The sequence below is a fragment of the Patagioenas fasciata genome, unplaced genomic scaffold, assembly GCF_037038585.1.
Source record: "Patagioenas fasciata isolate bPatFas1 unplaced genomic scaffold, bPatFas1.hap1 Unplaced_113, whole genome shotgun sequence".
NCBI classification, from domain to species: Eukaryota; Metazoa; Chordata; class Aves; order Columbiformes; family Columbidae; genus Patagioenas; species Patagioenas fasciata.
In genome coordinates, this window is record NW_027288526.1 from 192,621 (window position 1) to 208,903 (window position 16,283).

The 16,283-nt window shown below is 50.1% G+C and overlaps 1 protein-coding gene across 1 annotated transcript; it reads right to left on the reverse strand.

Annotated features, from left to right (window-relative positions):
* Window positions 1-463: 463 nt before the first annotated feature.
* On the reverse strand, window positions 464-12,642 carry LOC139826736 (olfactory receptor 14J1-like). The gene is made up of 2 exons (XM_071803135.1): window positions 12,050-12,642; window positions 464-467 (listed from the first exon to the last, which is right to left on the reverse strand). The coding sequence occupies exons 1-2, from the start codon at window positions 12,640-12,642 to the stop codon at window positions 464-466; spliced, it is 597 nt and encodes a 198-aa protein (XP_071659236.1).
* Window positions 12,643-16,283: the final 3,641 nt, after the last annotated feature.

A 16,283-nucleotide genomic window follows, 5' to 3' on the forward strand; every position in this document is an offset into this window, starting at 1 on the left:
AATGAAAAACAAAAACAGACAGAGTTGGGCAGCACATCCTGTGTAGGAGATGGCTCTGGTATCCCATGTGGAACTGGCCACGGACTTGGGGACAATGCTGGAGATGGTGCCTAGGTCGAGGAGGGCGAGGTTGAGGAGGAAGAAGTACATCGGGATGTGGAGGTGCTTGTCACAGGTTATGGTGGTGATGATGAGGCCGTTGCCCAGGAGGGCAGCCAGGTAGATGCCCAGGAAGAGCCAGAAATGCAAGAGCTGCAGCTCCCGTATGTCTGTGAACGCCAGGAGGAGGAACTGGGTGATGGAGCTGCTGTTGGACATTTGCTGCCTGTGAACATGGGGATCTGTACAAGGAGGAAAAGACAGTGACAATCTAGGGGAGACTTCTATGAGGAAAATAAACGTGCTGTTTCTCATGGAAAACCCCCTCCCTGATGGAGGGATGTTTCAGCGAATTCTGTTTTTACTATCTGAAAAAAAAACAGTTCATCACAGCTTAAACTGCAGCTTGGACATCTAGGTTCCATGAATACAGCTCTGGGTCAGGACCCCCTGAGCTGGCGTCAGAAGAAAAACTGATCCACACTCCCACCCCAACCCCAGAGAGCAAGAGCTCCAGGGACAGGTGGAGAAACAGGGAAGAACACTGCAGTGCTACCAGAAAATAAAGCAAGGACGGAAAGGCAGACAGGCATGCTGTGGAACCTTCTCCTTACCCGGCTGTGCTGCTGCCACTCACTTAATGACACTGTAGAGCAAGTACTTTTAGCACCTTTTTTGTGTACCACGTTCCAGGAACCCTTCCCCTGGATGTCCAGCTGCTGAGGTGGAGACTCGTGACCTGGACCCCATGGCTTTGGGGCAGAGGCTCTGCTGGGGAACAGAGGAGACCAGGGGTTGCACTGGGAAACGTGTCTTTGCTGCAGAGGATTTGAGAGAGGTTCCGAAATCCCATCCCCAGCATTTCTGGTAGCAGTTAACTCCTCCTGCACATGTCTATGTGGCCTGTAGCTCTGTCTCTGTCCCTGGGTCTGCTCCCTGTCAGTGTCACAGACCCCGTCCCACCCACTGGGTGCTCAGCTCTGTCCTGCTCACACCTCCTGGCACTGCCCAGGGGCAGCTCTGTGTGTGCAGGGGCTCAGGAGCAGCTCAGACAAGTCCTAATGAGAACTGGGGTCTCAGTGTCTTCTCCAAGGAGAGAAATAGATCCCTATCTCCCACTGCACACCAGACAACCAAGAGTGGAAAACTGAAAGCACAGACTCCTTCCCTTGCAGCTGTTGCTGTCTTGATGTTGTTGTTCAGAAGGACCCTCTGCCATGTCTGTGGGGTTGATCTGGAGCTCTGAGCAGCCCTGACCCACACAGCACCCTTCAACCCTACAAGCTCCCTGCCTGCCCTGCCGAGGGTCACTCCTTCTACCCACAGCTGCTGCCATGGGATCTCCCCGGGCAGGCTGAGCAGAGTCCCTGCCCTGGCACAGCCCTGGGGTGGAGGGACCCTGCTCTGCAGGACAGTCCTGGGCACCCCTAGGTGCACAACTTGCTTCTCAGATTTTCGAAGTTGCTGAAAAAGATCCCCGTCCTTACATATCCCACCAGGTGTGCCTGTGCCAGTTTTAGGAGATGCCTCCAGGAGCTGCAGCTGCATTGCCCTGCACCCAGAGACTTACCATGGCAAGGGCTGCAAAGGTTTCTCCTCCAGTGAGCTCTTAGTCATCCTCCCAGTCCTGACCACCTTTAATCTCTCTCTGCCTTGCTCGTCTCCCTGAGATCCCCAGGCAGAGCCCTCAGCCCTGCTGCGCTGTGCAGAGGAGCTGCTCCTGGGCAGAGCTGTCTCTCTGCAGCGCTGCCGCTTGCCAGGAGCTCCCTCTGTCCCAGGAGCCCAGCCCAGCTCAGCAGCACAGGAGCAGCCCAAGGCGCTTTAATGACCCCTCTTGTGGGTTTGGTGCTGAGTCCATGAACATCAGGCCCTAAGGGGACGAAGAAGAAACTTCTCAAGAAATCAAAGTCAGATACAAACTCCAAAGTTTCTTGTAATGTTAATGGCTCCCACTGAGGGACACGATTGAGCAACTGTCCCCAGGGTCTGGTTACAGCAGAAAACTGGAGGCAATGATGACAGGTCAGGAAAAGCAAAGTAACTGTGTCTCTGAAGCTGAGTAAACCTGGATGTGTTTCATTAACCAAAGGGCCAAGCTCTGACCCCCAGCCATCCAGGAGGGGTTGGAGCTCATTGACAACGTCTTCCTGACATGGGTGACTGAGGAGTCAGTGAGGTGAGGTGCCCTGTGGGACTTCAAACTTACAAACCAGAAAGAGTTGGTCAGGATGGAACAGTCAGGGATAGGAAAGTAGAACTGAGGCTCCTGGGAGATGATAACAAGGTCAAGAGCAGGATTTCAGGAGAGCAAGCTTTGGCCTGCTGAGGGACCTGCTTGGGTCCTATGGGATATGACCTTGGTGTCTGCAGTGCTTTTCTCTCACCTTTCCTCCCTCCTCTCTCCCACCTGCTGTTGTGCAGCGTTTTTTACCCTTTCTCAAATACAATATCCCAGATGTGCTGCCAGCATCACTGAGTGGCTCAGATTTGGCAGGAGTGGGTCCATCTTGGAGCCAGCTGAAATCCTCTCTGTCTGACGTTGGTCAAACTCCTGTTGTCTTCTCAGAGAGGTGACAACTGTAGCACACCCACACTCACCCCCAGTTCCAAGACTTTGCCATGTAAATTCAGTTAGATGTTACAAACTACTTGATTATGGAGAAGAAATGGAAAAGATCTTCTGTCAGCAACCTTAGGGTGTCTCCAGTCAATGAGCAGGTTCCTATGGGTAACTGGAATTGCCTGATATTCACTGGCCAGGCAAAGCTGCAGGTGCCAACAGTCCAAAGAGTCTTGGGACAACTTATTAACATGCCTGCCTGGTGGGCAAAAAGGGTGATGTTCACCTGGATCTGGTACTGAATGAAGAAGGAAAAGCTGGTGAGGCATGTGAACATCAGTGTCCACCTTGGTTGTTGTGACCAGGAAATAGTGGGGTCCCAGGCACAAGAGGGGAGGGAGGAAGGACAGCAGCAGAGCACAGGCTGGTGGGCTCCAGAGAAGGCTTTGACATACTGGGGGATGGCAGACGAGTTGGTTACATGGAAGAAGGCCTGAAAGGTGAAGAAGCTCAGGAAACCTGAGCAGCCTTACAGGAGAGCCTGCTCCAAGCACAAGAATGATTTCTCTGAGAACCCATGAAAAGAAGCATTTATCTTGTGAGGCTGCTCATCTGAACTGATGGAGCTCCAGGACAAAAAGATACCACTCAGGAGGTGAAAGCAGGGGAAGCTGCAGAGAAGGAATTTAGAAACCTTGTCCATCGATGTAAAGATGATGCCAAAGCTGATCTGGACTTCATAGCTGCAGGGGAGAATGAAGGCAGCAAGATGAGCTTACACAGTTTCCTTAAAATAAGAAACCGGGCATATGTGGGCCTCCTGCTGAACTTTGCAAGAGTAGAATCAGACAGGACTGAGGTTCTTCATGGCTTCTTTGCCCCCATCTTCACCAGTAATGTCTCCTGGGAGCTCATTCCTAAACTCAGGAGTCTGGAGAACACCCAGCAATGGATGGGACTCAAGTCAGGTGTGACCTGAGCAAACTCAGACATTCAGACACCATTACAGAAAATGAAAACTGAGAAGAGAAGGAAAAAGAAGAAATTTGGCTTTATTGCTATTTATTATGGAAATGCTCTCTGTTTGACTATTCCTGAAATCTCCCTAATCATCCACACCAGACTTGAAGCCTTTAGGAAAAAGACTCACAGAGCCTTGCCTTGTAAGAGCATTTTCGATGTTAGTGAGCCCTCTGCTGCCATGATCCTGAACTGCAGCTACTGAAACAACGAACAAACCTCTGATGAGGTGAAAGGCAGAAACAAATCCAAGTTTCTGAGGGTGTGTGGGACCCCATGAAGGGCCATCACTGACACAGCTGTGAAGGAAACAACCAGTGCAGGTCCCTGTCCCTGGAGGCTGGTGAAGGAAAGACTTGGAGACACTGGTTACAGGTGGTGAGGGCCATGTGGAGGTGACTCTGATGCCATGTCAGCCCTTGGTGCTTGTTCATCACCAAAATGGCTGAGCCCTGACCCCTGGGACCTGGTAGATTTTTCTCCAATGTTTTTCAAGTCTTTTCCTGTGGTCAGTGTGTTTTGTGCTTTGGGGATGGGTTTTATGTCAAGTGCTGTTGCTTTAACTGCAAGGCTCTGGTTTTCTGTGGAGCTGCAAATGCCTGTGAGTTCCTCACAACTCATCCAGCTTCTTTCATACACCTGGCAATGGTCACCAATCACTTCAATGTCCCAGTCCCACACTTCCTTGAATCCTCTATTTGGATCCATACCCATCACTCCAGGAGGTTCATGGATCCACCAGGTTCATGGATGATTCCTGAGGACCATCCAAGTGTGGGCAGTGTAAGAGAGGAGCAGAGCAGGGTCAGTTCATGGGCCATGACTGAGCACAAACACCCCAGCAGCAGCCATTCCCCATCTCCCAGGCACAGCCATGCCCACAGGATGCAAATGTCACTGCCATACATGAGTAGCCCAAGAGAGGCCTTTCTTCCTTCCATATTCCCAGGAAAATCTTCCTCCTGTTCCTCCTCTACCTGCAGACATCAACTGCTTTCCCTTTCTGGGCTCAGACATGGCTGGAAGGGTTCACAAAAGCCAACAGCCACCTCATTGCTTCTCCCTGACATGCCCTGACCCTCTCCCACACCTACACATGGCCAATCATGGCTGCTCAGGGCCTCCTGCTATTCAGAAGAGGCCTTGAGCTTCTTGGTTCTTCATGGTGCTTTTTATAAACTTCCTCGCTCTCTTCTGAGTTCATGGTGAGCTTTCTTGTCCATAACAGCCCCTTTATTACCATGTCTTACTAAATGGTTGTCTCTTTATGATCATTTGTGCAGAAGGGGCAGTCACAGGACAGCACCCAATGTGTCAAAACTGATGCTGAGTGAAATGCCGTCAAGCTCTGATGAGTTGCCCCTGTGTCTGTGTCTCTCCTGGAAGGAGTCTGTCCCGAGAAGGGGATCCAGTGTCTGCCACTCTCTGCAGAGGCACATGAGCAGTGTCCATACGCCTGGGGACACAAAGGGTGACGTTTGCCAGACCCCCCTTCATCTGAACCACTTAGATGTGTGCTTGTGGATTGCTTATGAAGCCTTATAGTGCAAATACTTATTTAATTGTCATTGCCAGAGGGGTTACCACAGATGCAGGGTACTATTTTACAGATATTTAAATATAACTACAGATTCCAAGACAAATTACACAAATACTTGAAGGATTATTCGTGTCTTTTGACATGATTATCCACATAAGGCCATCAGCTTTGCGTCTCAGGAAATGGGATGCCAGAGTTCAAGGGCAGGATCGTTTGGGCTCTGTGCTGGGATCTGGAAACTGAAACGTGCTCCCATCTCCCAAGCCCCTGCCCTCCTCAGTGAGGGTGTGAGACATTCTGCCAGCGAGGGCTGAACTCACAGTCATGACCAGTATCTTATGTCCAACTGCAGCCAATGGTGTCCAGCCAGCTCAGGACTGGAGCTTCCATTGCTGGAGGTATTTAGAAGATGTGGAGATGTGGCGATTAAGGATTTGATTTACATTTGTATTCTATGTTGTAAAGGGTCTTTTCCAAAATAAATGATTCCATGATACTATAATTCTATGATTTGGGTTGGAATCATTTCAATTCCATCACCTCCAGCTTCCCTCAGAGGCTGCTGTTGTGTGGCACAACTGTCCTGGCTCTCCAGGCAGGTTGGGCACTGGTTTGGTGCCTGCACTGGGAGTTTTCCCCTTCCTGGGGTAAAAGGCTGTTGAGGAGAGACAGTTGTAGAGATTTGGGTCACAGGGGTTTGGAGCAATCCTTTCAAAATCTGAGAAGGCTGAGCTTTGGAGCCCAGGAGGAATGGAGATGCTCTGAAGGATGTTTTTGAACAGTGGTACTGTCACTAGTAACAGTAACAGAAAACTCCTTATTCTTGGTTATGCTAATGATCTAAAGCTCTTTAATGTCCTTCCCAACAGTCATTCTCAATTCTCAGAACAGATACTACATTTCAGTAGTTAGCCTCTTGTATGAAGTTCTTAGAACAGTGCTTTCTTTCACTTCTACCTTTTTTATCATTGAAAGAATACAACTCTTGGACAAAATTGCTCCCATATCATCCCTATTCCATACATTTTCTCCTTTGTTTTTCTGGTGTGAGGGGCAGGTGGCATAAGGGGGTTGTTTCCTTTTTAGCCGTAGAAAGCCAAACAGATCGCGGGGTAGTGAAAAGGCACAAAGGAAGCCACAAACTTTATGTAGTGTGCACTGACAGAACATTTTATCCTACATTTCCAATCTCTGAAGTCCCAGTCGTACAGCAGAGATTGGAGTTCTGAGTTCCCTTCATCTGCCCTCTGTGACACATGTAAAATTCCTAAGTTCCTACTGCAGTCAAGGAGTTGGTTTTGATTCTCTTCACAACCTGAAGCACCACATAGGTCAGGAGATCGTTGCAGCCACAAGGTGGCACTAGCGACCTGGTTCAGTAACAGCACGGCGACCACCCTCTGGCCACTCGATCGATCAGCTCGCAGACACCGATGTGGTGGATGGCAAATGGCGTTTATTGATAGGTAACACAGCAATATATATACCTTGAGTTTTACAACGTCACATCCATCTGCTTAGATCACACACTACACACTACACCTATCAAGGCAGGGGCTACTATCTTTCCGTACAGCGCAAGATCTTCCGGCCGCCAGACAGGAGATGAACCAGGATGCTCAGATAGGACTAAAAATTCTCCGGTCCTAAACTTCAGGGCTTCCAGTAATCTCAGCAGACCTCTCACACTGATATCTGGGTTTAAGGAGCTGGTCAGGAGCCTCGTCTCCATTTCTTTACTGGTGGCTTTGCTGCCTGGCTGACGTGCAGACTCTGTACATGGATGCTGACACCTCCTGAGCAACCTGCTCTGAGACACTTAACAACATGGGCAGTTCTTTTCGGAAGAGTATTAGGACAGCAAAAAAGACCCTGGACTGAAGCAAATGAAAAGGGACGAAAAAGTTGTCGTCAGGCCTGTTTACTGTTACTTGAAAAGCAGCTCTGCATGTGATGTGAGTTATTCCTGTGGTCAGAGAGAACCTGAGAGCTGTCCCTAAATGGAAAACATGAAGGCGATGAAAGAACAGCGTCATTCAGGCTGGATGGGACCTCAGGAGGTGTCTTGACCAACCTCCTGCTCAAAGCAGGGTCAGACCAGATTACTCGGGGCTTTATCCAAACACATCTTGGTCACTTTCTGGGACAGAGTGAGTGCGCACTCCTGGGAAACAGCTTCCAGTGCTTGACTGTCCTCATGACTGGAAAGTTTCTCCCTTTCTGCAGCACCTTACCAAGCCCAACCATCCAGATTGCATTTCACCCATCTACTTGCACACTGACACAGATCATAATATCCTACCTTGGACAGAAGAATACTACAGGGGATGACACTGAATGCCTTGCTGGCTTCCAGGTAACAGACCACCGCTGCTCTGCCCACATCCACAACCCTGTCCTTTCCTCACAGAAAGCAAAGGGCATGGAGAGTCACAACCTGCCCTGGGTAGACCCCGTCACCTTCTCTTCCAGACACCCAGAAATGGGGTCCCAGTGGACATGTTCTGGGGCACAGCCCTTAGTTCCCCTGCTCACCCATTGGCCATTTTGAAAAGTGCACACACTGTGTGAGAGCTGCCAGTGGTCAGGGAGTCCCCGCAGTGTCCATGAGCTTTCCAAGATGGTGGAGAGTGGCCTCCCTGTGACATCGTCCTGCTGTCTCAGCTCCTGGGATGCTGCCCCTGCTGTCCCATAGACTGGAAAGGGTTGTGTTAGTTCCACTGACCCTGACTTGATCCCCATCCACTGCTGGTTGTTCTCCAGATTCCTGTCTCAAGCCACAGAGGCTTGGGAGGCAGAAATTCTTCAGAAGAAAGATTCTTCCTTTGAGAGTGCTGGTAGGAAATGTATTTTTCTGAGTAACTGGACACGATTATTTATTTTCCCTATATATTTACAAACACATAAATATATTTCTTTTTCCTTATGATCACTTAGAAAGACAGATAACACAGATCTGTTGAGGTCACTGTCAACATGGCCATCTAAACAGAGAACAGTTCAATTCACCTTTTTATCCTTATTTCCTCCATCAGGCAAGAGTGGCCAACAGCTTCCAGCATGACTCACTGTGTGCCAAGGGTAAAAAGTGGCACTGACAGTCAATGGCAGTGGATCGTTTGGTGCCTTCGACTCTGTACAAGACACAAGGATTGTCTTTCTTAATGCTGGAGGCTTTGGTAGGAGAGAAATCTAGAGAACATTAAAAAAAAATGAGAGAAAAACCAAATGGAAGATGTAGAGTGAAGGGAATGTATTATTGCAACATGAGGTATGAAACGTTGTTGGTGTTTTAATTCTCCTTTCTTTGTTTTGAATACTTTAAATACCAGTGTTTTCAAAAGAGAGAAAACAGAGACTTTTCAGGATGTGCATTAAGAACAAGAGGAGAACTTCTGATCTTCGACAACATTTCCCTTCTCTGCACTCTCTCTGTTATCTGCACACAAGCACTTGCGATTGCTCTCTGGGTTTTCCTTCCTCTTACTGTTTGATCACTCAGGCACCTGTCAACAACCCAGTTGCTGCTTTCAGCTTCAAGGAGTTAAAAGCTTCCTTGTCTTTCAGTAGTCTGTCTAATTCTGTCTTTACACAACTCTTTTATTGTGTTTATTTTAGAGTTTCCTTTCTCTCTACAACATTACTTGCGTGGTTCTGCCTTGGAGAAGGTGAACCTCAGTGGTGGCAGTTTGTCCTTGGTGTACAGTTGAGGAGTGTGTTTTCTTTTAATCATGACTCTCATCAGTGTTATTTTGTTTGTTCAAAGGTAAAGCAAAGTCCCTCTTTGCTGTGCGCAGCCAGGTCTCCAAGGAGAACAGGTGGGAGCTGGTGCAAAGGAGCTGGCACATCCAGCTGCAGACTGCAGTGGAGAAGTCTGGTATAAGGAAAAGGGATGCAAGGCCCAGGAGGCCATGAGAGAAATGATGGGGTTGGGGAGGTGAGGAGCAAGGTTGTGCACACGGTGTGAGAGCTCAAGGGACAGCTTCTCCAGCCAGTCCAGACCTCCTTAGGAGAGACCCTGGATCAACATCAGATAATGCTGCAGTCAGGTCTTCTGCAAACTGAAGAGTAATAAAATACACCCTTTACAATAAAAAAGACATTTTTTATTAGAAGCTCTTTAAATCTTTCGCCATGATTACAAAAAGAAAGCTTTCTAATTCACAGTACAAGACTGGAAGGAAATTACAAGAAGATACATGGTTTGTTAGAGCTTTCTTCTCTGTAATGAGCCCCATGGAGCATTTGGTGCTCAGTCCTTGAACATTACTACGGTGCTGAGAGGAGATTGCACAAACCTTTCCAGAAGTCAAAGCCAGAAGAAAAAAGTACTAAGTACCTTGAAGTATTAATGAGTTCCACTAAGGCAAGTACCAGCAAAACCTCCCCAGGGACTTGTTAGAGCAGAGGATTGGAGGCCATGATGGCAGATAAACAAAGGGAAATGTGCAGGCAGCTGAGGTGCTGAGAAAAGCCTGGTTTTGTTGGGTGAAGCAGAGAGGCCAAGGCCTGACCCCCAGCCCCTGGGAAGGCAGATCCTGTCCTTCACACATTGCTCAGGGCTCTTCCTGGGCCAGGGGGATGTGGGCTGTGTGATGCTGAGTGAAGGACAATGGTGTGACAGTTCCCAGCCTTCCTGGGGGTGTGCAAGGAGGCCATGAGGTGCCCCAGTGCCTCAGGACAACATGTCTCCTCACAGGCCTTGGTGGCAGAGACGATGGCCATAGCCAAGGGGACAAAGACTTGGGTTCTCTTGGTGACATCCAGCCTTGCCAGTGTCCTTTGCCGTCTCCACCACAGGTTGTCCTACACTGTCCCACTGCAGGCTGTATTCACCCATCTCACTTCCTCCCCTTGCTCTCACCCTGGTATTTCCATACATTGACTGATGTGTCTCCACTCTCGTGCTCTGTTCCTTGAAACAAAAGGAGATGGACTGATCTCCTGCTCCTTCTGGGTGATTTCTCGTGCTCTGTGTTATGTCACAGAAGATGAGAATTAAGATGTTCAACAGTGTTGTCCAAGTGCTGGTCACTGAGAGATGACACCAGTAACTGGCTGCACAAAGGACTTTGTACCACTGATGATATTTGGGCTTGATGGTTCAGCCAACTTCCCACCCAGCATCCACTTCTTGAGCCCCATCAGCACCATTCTGGCCAGAAGCAGACCATGGCTGAGCTTTGCAAACACCCTGTACACAACATGCCTTTCTTTCCCCTGTCCATTTGGGTTCAGCAATCCCTTCCTTGTCCTTCACATTCCTGGAAATGGCTTCAGGACCACCTGTCCCATCCCCTTCCCAGGGAGGGAGGTAGGGTGGCCAGCCTGTAATTCTCCGAGTTCCTATTCCTGCTCTACTTCAAGATGGGTCTGCATTTTCTGAAGACCCCAGAATCATTCTGGTTTCTATGACACATTTGAGAGCACAATCCGGAATCATGGCTAAGGGTGACGTAGCAGACTGGAGCACTTGCAATGATCCTGTCCAAGGCAGCTGAGATGAATCTCATTGATCCAACGGGGTTTGTTCCTTGAGTCACAAACAGAAATATCAGGGTTCCATCAAGCATCCGCATCTGAGCTGCCCTCCTGGACTCCTTATGCACCCAGGGATGTTCAGGGACTGAGTCTGTCCCTTTTTCACACAGAGGCAGGAGTCACAGTGTCCCTCTGGCCTCCTGGTACGACACTCAAAGGATGGGAAGTATCTCATCCCTTTGGTGTGTCACCTGCTCTGTACTCATCTCAGATTTCCCACATCATGAGGAATGGACACATGGACCTTGGTTCAAGTAAGAAGATCCCAGTTCAAGGAAGCAGGCCTTCATGGTACCCCCAAGGAACAGCTGATGGCATTTGTGCTCGCTTGGGTTCATCTCACCTCACATACATAATGTGCATGTTTACAACTCACCTGTACAGTGCAACATGGACTTCAGACCTATTCATTCAATGTATCTTCATGGAAAGAAGAACAACCTCTCTGAGCTAAGGTGGGAGGCCAGGGTTAGAAATGGTAGTCCTGAGGGGCCAGTGCATGATGATTGACCTGAGGCTCCTTCCAAAGGGGTGTCCAGTGCACACGGGCACCAGTCGTACCCTGCTCTGCTGATCCTGCAGGTCTCTGGCAGGAGGCCTGGCTGTGAGGGGACACTGCTGTGTGCCAGCCCTGCACACACACACTGTTCAGCTGTACAATGGTGTTTGCATCTATGGGCAACTTTCTTGGGCTTGTTCTTGGGAGAAACTCTGTAAAAACACATAAACATACAGGCACTGCCCTGAAGAGATCACCCTTCATTATGCATGCCAGCTCTGTCACAGCAGTGCCCATTGCCTGTCCTTGCCTGCGGTTACAGGTCTCACACACAGCAGGATGGTGACCAAGCTGCCAGAGCACTCAAGCTCTGGAAGTGAAAAAAAACAGCCCCCGAAGATCCAGAGACGGTGCTCCCCAGTGACACTGCTGTACCTGCACTTTATTTCCTTCCATAAAAACACACAAACTGTCCCTGCAGCTCCAAAAATACCTTGGAGTAAGGATTTCAGGAAATATTCCCAAATATTTGTGGTGGCCTTTGTTATGGTTAAACACATAAAAACAGCACTTTATTTAAAAATCCACTCAGACAGAAAGGCACATAAGAGAGTGAATTACAAAGGGGATGACAATATTCTAGTGACTAAAAATAAACCACCATCACAAAAAAAAAAAAAAAAAGTCAAAATTAAAGAAGAAAAACAAACCACAAACAAACAAACCAACCACACAAAAAGAGAAGATGTAATACAATGAATTGTTCTATAACTGCTATGCAGAAGCTAACGAGAAGACTTGCTTCAGGAAAATATCAGTCATCAGTTTGCACAGGGCATCCTTGATCTCCTGGTTCCTCATGCTGTAGATGAGGGGGTTCACTGCTGGAGGCACCACCGAGTACAGAACAGACACCACCAGATCCAGGGATGGGGAGGAGATGGACGGGGGCTTCAGGTGGGCAAACATGGCAGTGCTGACATACAGGGAGACCACGGCCAGGTGAGGGAGGCAGGTGGAAAAGGCTTTGTGCCGTCCCTGCTCAGAGGGGATCCTCAGCACGGCCCTCAAGATCTGCACATAGGAGAAAAGAATGAAAACAAAACATGAAAATGCTAAACAGGCACTGACCACAAGAAGCCCAAGGTCTCTGAGGTAAGAGTGTGAGCAGGAGAGCTTGAGGATCTGGGGGATTTCACAGAAGAACTGGTCCAGGCCATTGCCCTTGCACAGTGGCAGTGAAAATGTATTGGCCGTGTGCAGCAGAGCATGGAGAAACCCAGTGGCCCAGGCAGCTGCTGCCATGTGGACACAAGCTCTGCTGCTCAGGAGGGTCCCGTAGTGCAGGGGTTTGCAGATGGCAACGTAGCGGTCGTAGCACATGATGGTGAGAAGAAAAAATTCTGCTGAAATGAAAAAGAAAAACAAAAAGAGTTGAGCAGCACATCCTCTGTAGGAAATAACCCTGGTGTCCCAAAGGGAATTTGCCATGGATTTAGGGACAATGGTGGAGATGGAGCCCAGGTCGAGGAGGGAGAGGTTGAGGAGGAAGAAGTACATCGGGATGTGGAGGTGCTTGTCACAGGTTATGGTGGTGATGATGAGGCCGTTGCCCAGGAGGGCAGCCAGGTAGATGCCCAGGAAGAGCCAGAAATGCAAGAGCTGCAGCTCCCGTATGTCTGTGAACGCCAGGAGGAGGAACTGGGTGATGGAGCTGCTGTTGGACATTTGCTGCCTGTGGGCATGAGGACCTGTGCAAGGAGGAAAAGATTGTGACAAGTTAGAGGAGACTTCTCTGGGAAAAACCAAAGCCATTTCCTATAGACCCCCCTACCCCATCACATATAGAGACACTTTTCTTTTCCAGGAGAACGTCCTGGTTGGAGCCCTCGTCGGTGCTTGATGAGTGTGCAATGAAGAGCAGGGTCTCTGCCCAGGGGCTCTTGAGCAGTCAGCCTGACCCTGTGTGATTGGGTGGGGCAGGGGCCAGTCCTGGGGTTCAGCTTTGTCAGCTGGAACCGCTCCTGGTGCAGAAGGGACTGTCAGCATCTGTACCCCCAGGCCTGAGAAACTGAGTTGGAGAGGTTTGGTGTTTCTGCAGCTCCTTCTCCCCTCCCACCCTGGGGAGTGTTGTTGGGTGTCAGAAACCCTCAGCATTTCTGGTGCACTCAGGGAGAACAGAGCGAGTCCTGTGAGACCAGAGGATGCCTGTGGGTCAGTGCAGAGTGAGGGCAGCTGGTCTGTCCCTCTGTCTTGCTCCAGCTGCCCTGGGCTGGCACCTTTCTGAGATGGAGACTGATCACACTCCCATGTTACCCTGAAAAGCCACCAGGCACTGCTGAGAGCAGAGGGAGCCAACTCAGACCATGACATGGCTCACCCTTTCCCAAGGTCTCGGCACTCCACATTTAGCCCTGGACACACGGCTCATTTCACAAACTCAACAACATTTTTGCTGTTGTAGCATCTCTGTGCATTTACATGGGGCTTTCAGATAACACAAGGATGCTGTAGGACAGGTTTGCATTCTAGGAGGAAACCTCACAGCTAGGAAGGAAATCTCAACGAGACAGTCAGGAATTCTAAGGATGGCATTTGATTCAGGGAGACTCACCTCATTCCCCAGCCCCACAGACTGCATTACCCACACCCCACAGGTCAGAGCAAAGCTGGGACACGTGTTCCCATGGACACACCTGCAGGAAAGGACCCACAAGATCAGGCTGTGACTCTGCAGCTGAAACTGCCATCCCCAGAGAGCCTGAGAGCAAGAACAAGATCCCAACAGCAGTGACCCAGAGCAGGGGAGCAAGAAGGACAATGCGGTGAGGGTGGGTGTGAGAGAGGCCAGGGCAGAGGCAGCCGGGCACTCAGACAGCGTCACCCTTCCCCAGCTGTGCAGCCACCTCCCAGACACCAACATTGCCGGGCAGCTGCTCTCAGCCCCTGTGCTCTGCAGAGGAACTGGAGCTCTGGCTGCACAGGAGCTGCTTCATGCCTTGGAGCGCCCGGCCCTGAGGGCAGAGGCTTTGCTGGGTGGGAGAGGAGGCCAGGGGGCTGCTCACAGGAGGGATCTGCACTGCAGGGGATCACAGGGACTTTTCTCTGTTCTCCCTCCCATAGAATTCCAGGCCTAATTTCCTCTCATTTCTGATCATTCTCCCCCTGGGAGGTGTTTCCCTGTCCATGTCTCTTCCCTGTCAGTGCTCACAGACCCCATCCCACCCTCTGTGCCCTCCCCCTGGCCCTACAGATCCTGCCTGTTCACAGGGCACTGCCTGGAGGCATCTTCCTGTTTGCAGGTTGGAAAACAGGACAGGTCAGACTAGGCTGACGGGTCCAGCAAAGGTGATGCAGGTGCTGTGCAGAGGCAGAGGGGTGGTGAAGGGATGTTATGAGCCTTCTGGCAGATGTGCTGATCACTCACAGTTGCAGTTCAGGAGTCTCAGTGACCTGTCTAAGCATGAGAGCTCATTTTTACTTTATCCTTTCCTGCACCCCCACCCCTTGGGATAGGAAACTGAAAAGAGAGGCTCAGGAAAGCTCCTTTTCTGTCTGGTAATCCTTGCACTGATCTTGTCCTTGAGGCATCCCCTTGGAAAAATCTTGGGGTGATCTGGAGCTGTGAGCAGTGCTGACCCACACAGCACCCTCTCCACAGCAGAAACACATTTCCTGCCCTATAGCGTTTGCTCCTTCATGTGACATCTTCTCCCCTCAGTATTGTTGGTCTCTCCCCGGGCAGGCTGAGCGCTGACACTGGCAGGCGGCAGAGTCCCTGCCCCAGCACAGCCCTGGGGTGCAGGGACCCTGCTCTGCAGGACAGCCCTGGGCACCCCTGGGTGCTCCCCCTGCAGTCACCCTCAGCAGAAGCTGCCATGATGCCCTTTCCCATTGATGATGCTGCAGGGAAGCACTGCTCTAGAGTGTGTTCTTCTCTACAACAGAGATACTGTGAGAGAGACCTGACATATCCTGTAAATTGTAGGATGTATCATCTTTAGGGTCTCTCTCCAGGAAATGCAGCTGCATTTTCCTACAGCCAGAGACTTACCATGTTAGAACTGTGAAGATTTGTCTCATTGAATCCTCAGCAACCTACCACCCCACATTGCCTTTAATCTCTCTCTGGCTGGCTGCTCTCCCGTCAGCATCTCCAGGCAGAGCCCTCAGCCCTGCTGCGCTGTGCAGAGGAGCTGCTCCTGGGCAGAGCTGTCTCTCTGCAGCGCTGCCGCTTGCCAGGAGCTCCCTGTGTCCCAGGAGCCCAGCCCAGCTCAGCAGCACAGGAGCAGCCCATGATGTCCCTTTCTCTGTCCCCTCTGGGCTCCCCCACATGTCCCTGGGGCTCCAGGGGCACAACTTCAAAGTTGAAGTAATCAGTGATGTTGATTCTCTCTCCTCTTCAGAGACACTTCTTTACAGCACTGTATATTTAGTTTTTAAAAATAAATCACTGTGAGAATCATATTTTCTTGTCCCATCATTAGACAGGACACCAGGAATCTCACAGCAAAGTATCTAATTCCTCAAAGCTAGAGGAGGAATATGTTCAGTTGAATGACTTTAGGCATTTTATTCTGGTTTTATACTCGTAGGCCTAGAGAGACATTCATCAGTCTTTGACCATGTCATGTCTGTGCTCTGAGGCAAAGCCTTTGCACACATGGGCTCTTGGACACTTGGTACCAGGTTTCTTGTGGCAGGTCAGAGCTGGGCTGGTGCCACAGCTGGGGTGGTTCAGCCCAGATGTGAGGCAATGGCCTCAGCCAGGGACCTGACTGGGGAGCTGGAGCTGTCAGTGCTGCAGACAGAGCTGTGACACGGATGGAATGAACTGCCAGGCAGGGTGGCAGAAGTGAGTTCATCTGGTCTGCAAGGACAGCAGCCTCCAAGCACAGCAACAGGCCAGATCAGAACTCAGTCCAGACCTGTAAGGCGATTCAAGGGCCCATAATGAGCTGTTACTACTGCAGGGACAGTTGAAGGAGAAACAAAGAAAGTGTGTGGCCATTGATGAATTTAAT

What these genes read in the sequence shown, in the direction of transcription:
- LOC139826736 (XM_071803135.1), bottom strand. Translation starts at nt 12,642, where the DNA reads ATGTGCTACGACCGCTACGTTGCCATCTGCAAACCCCTGCACTACGGG.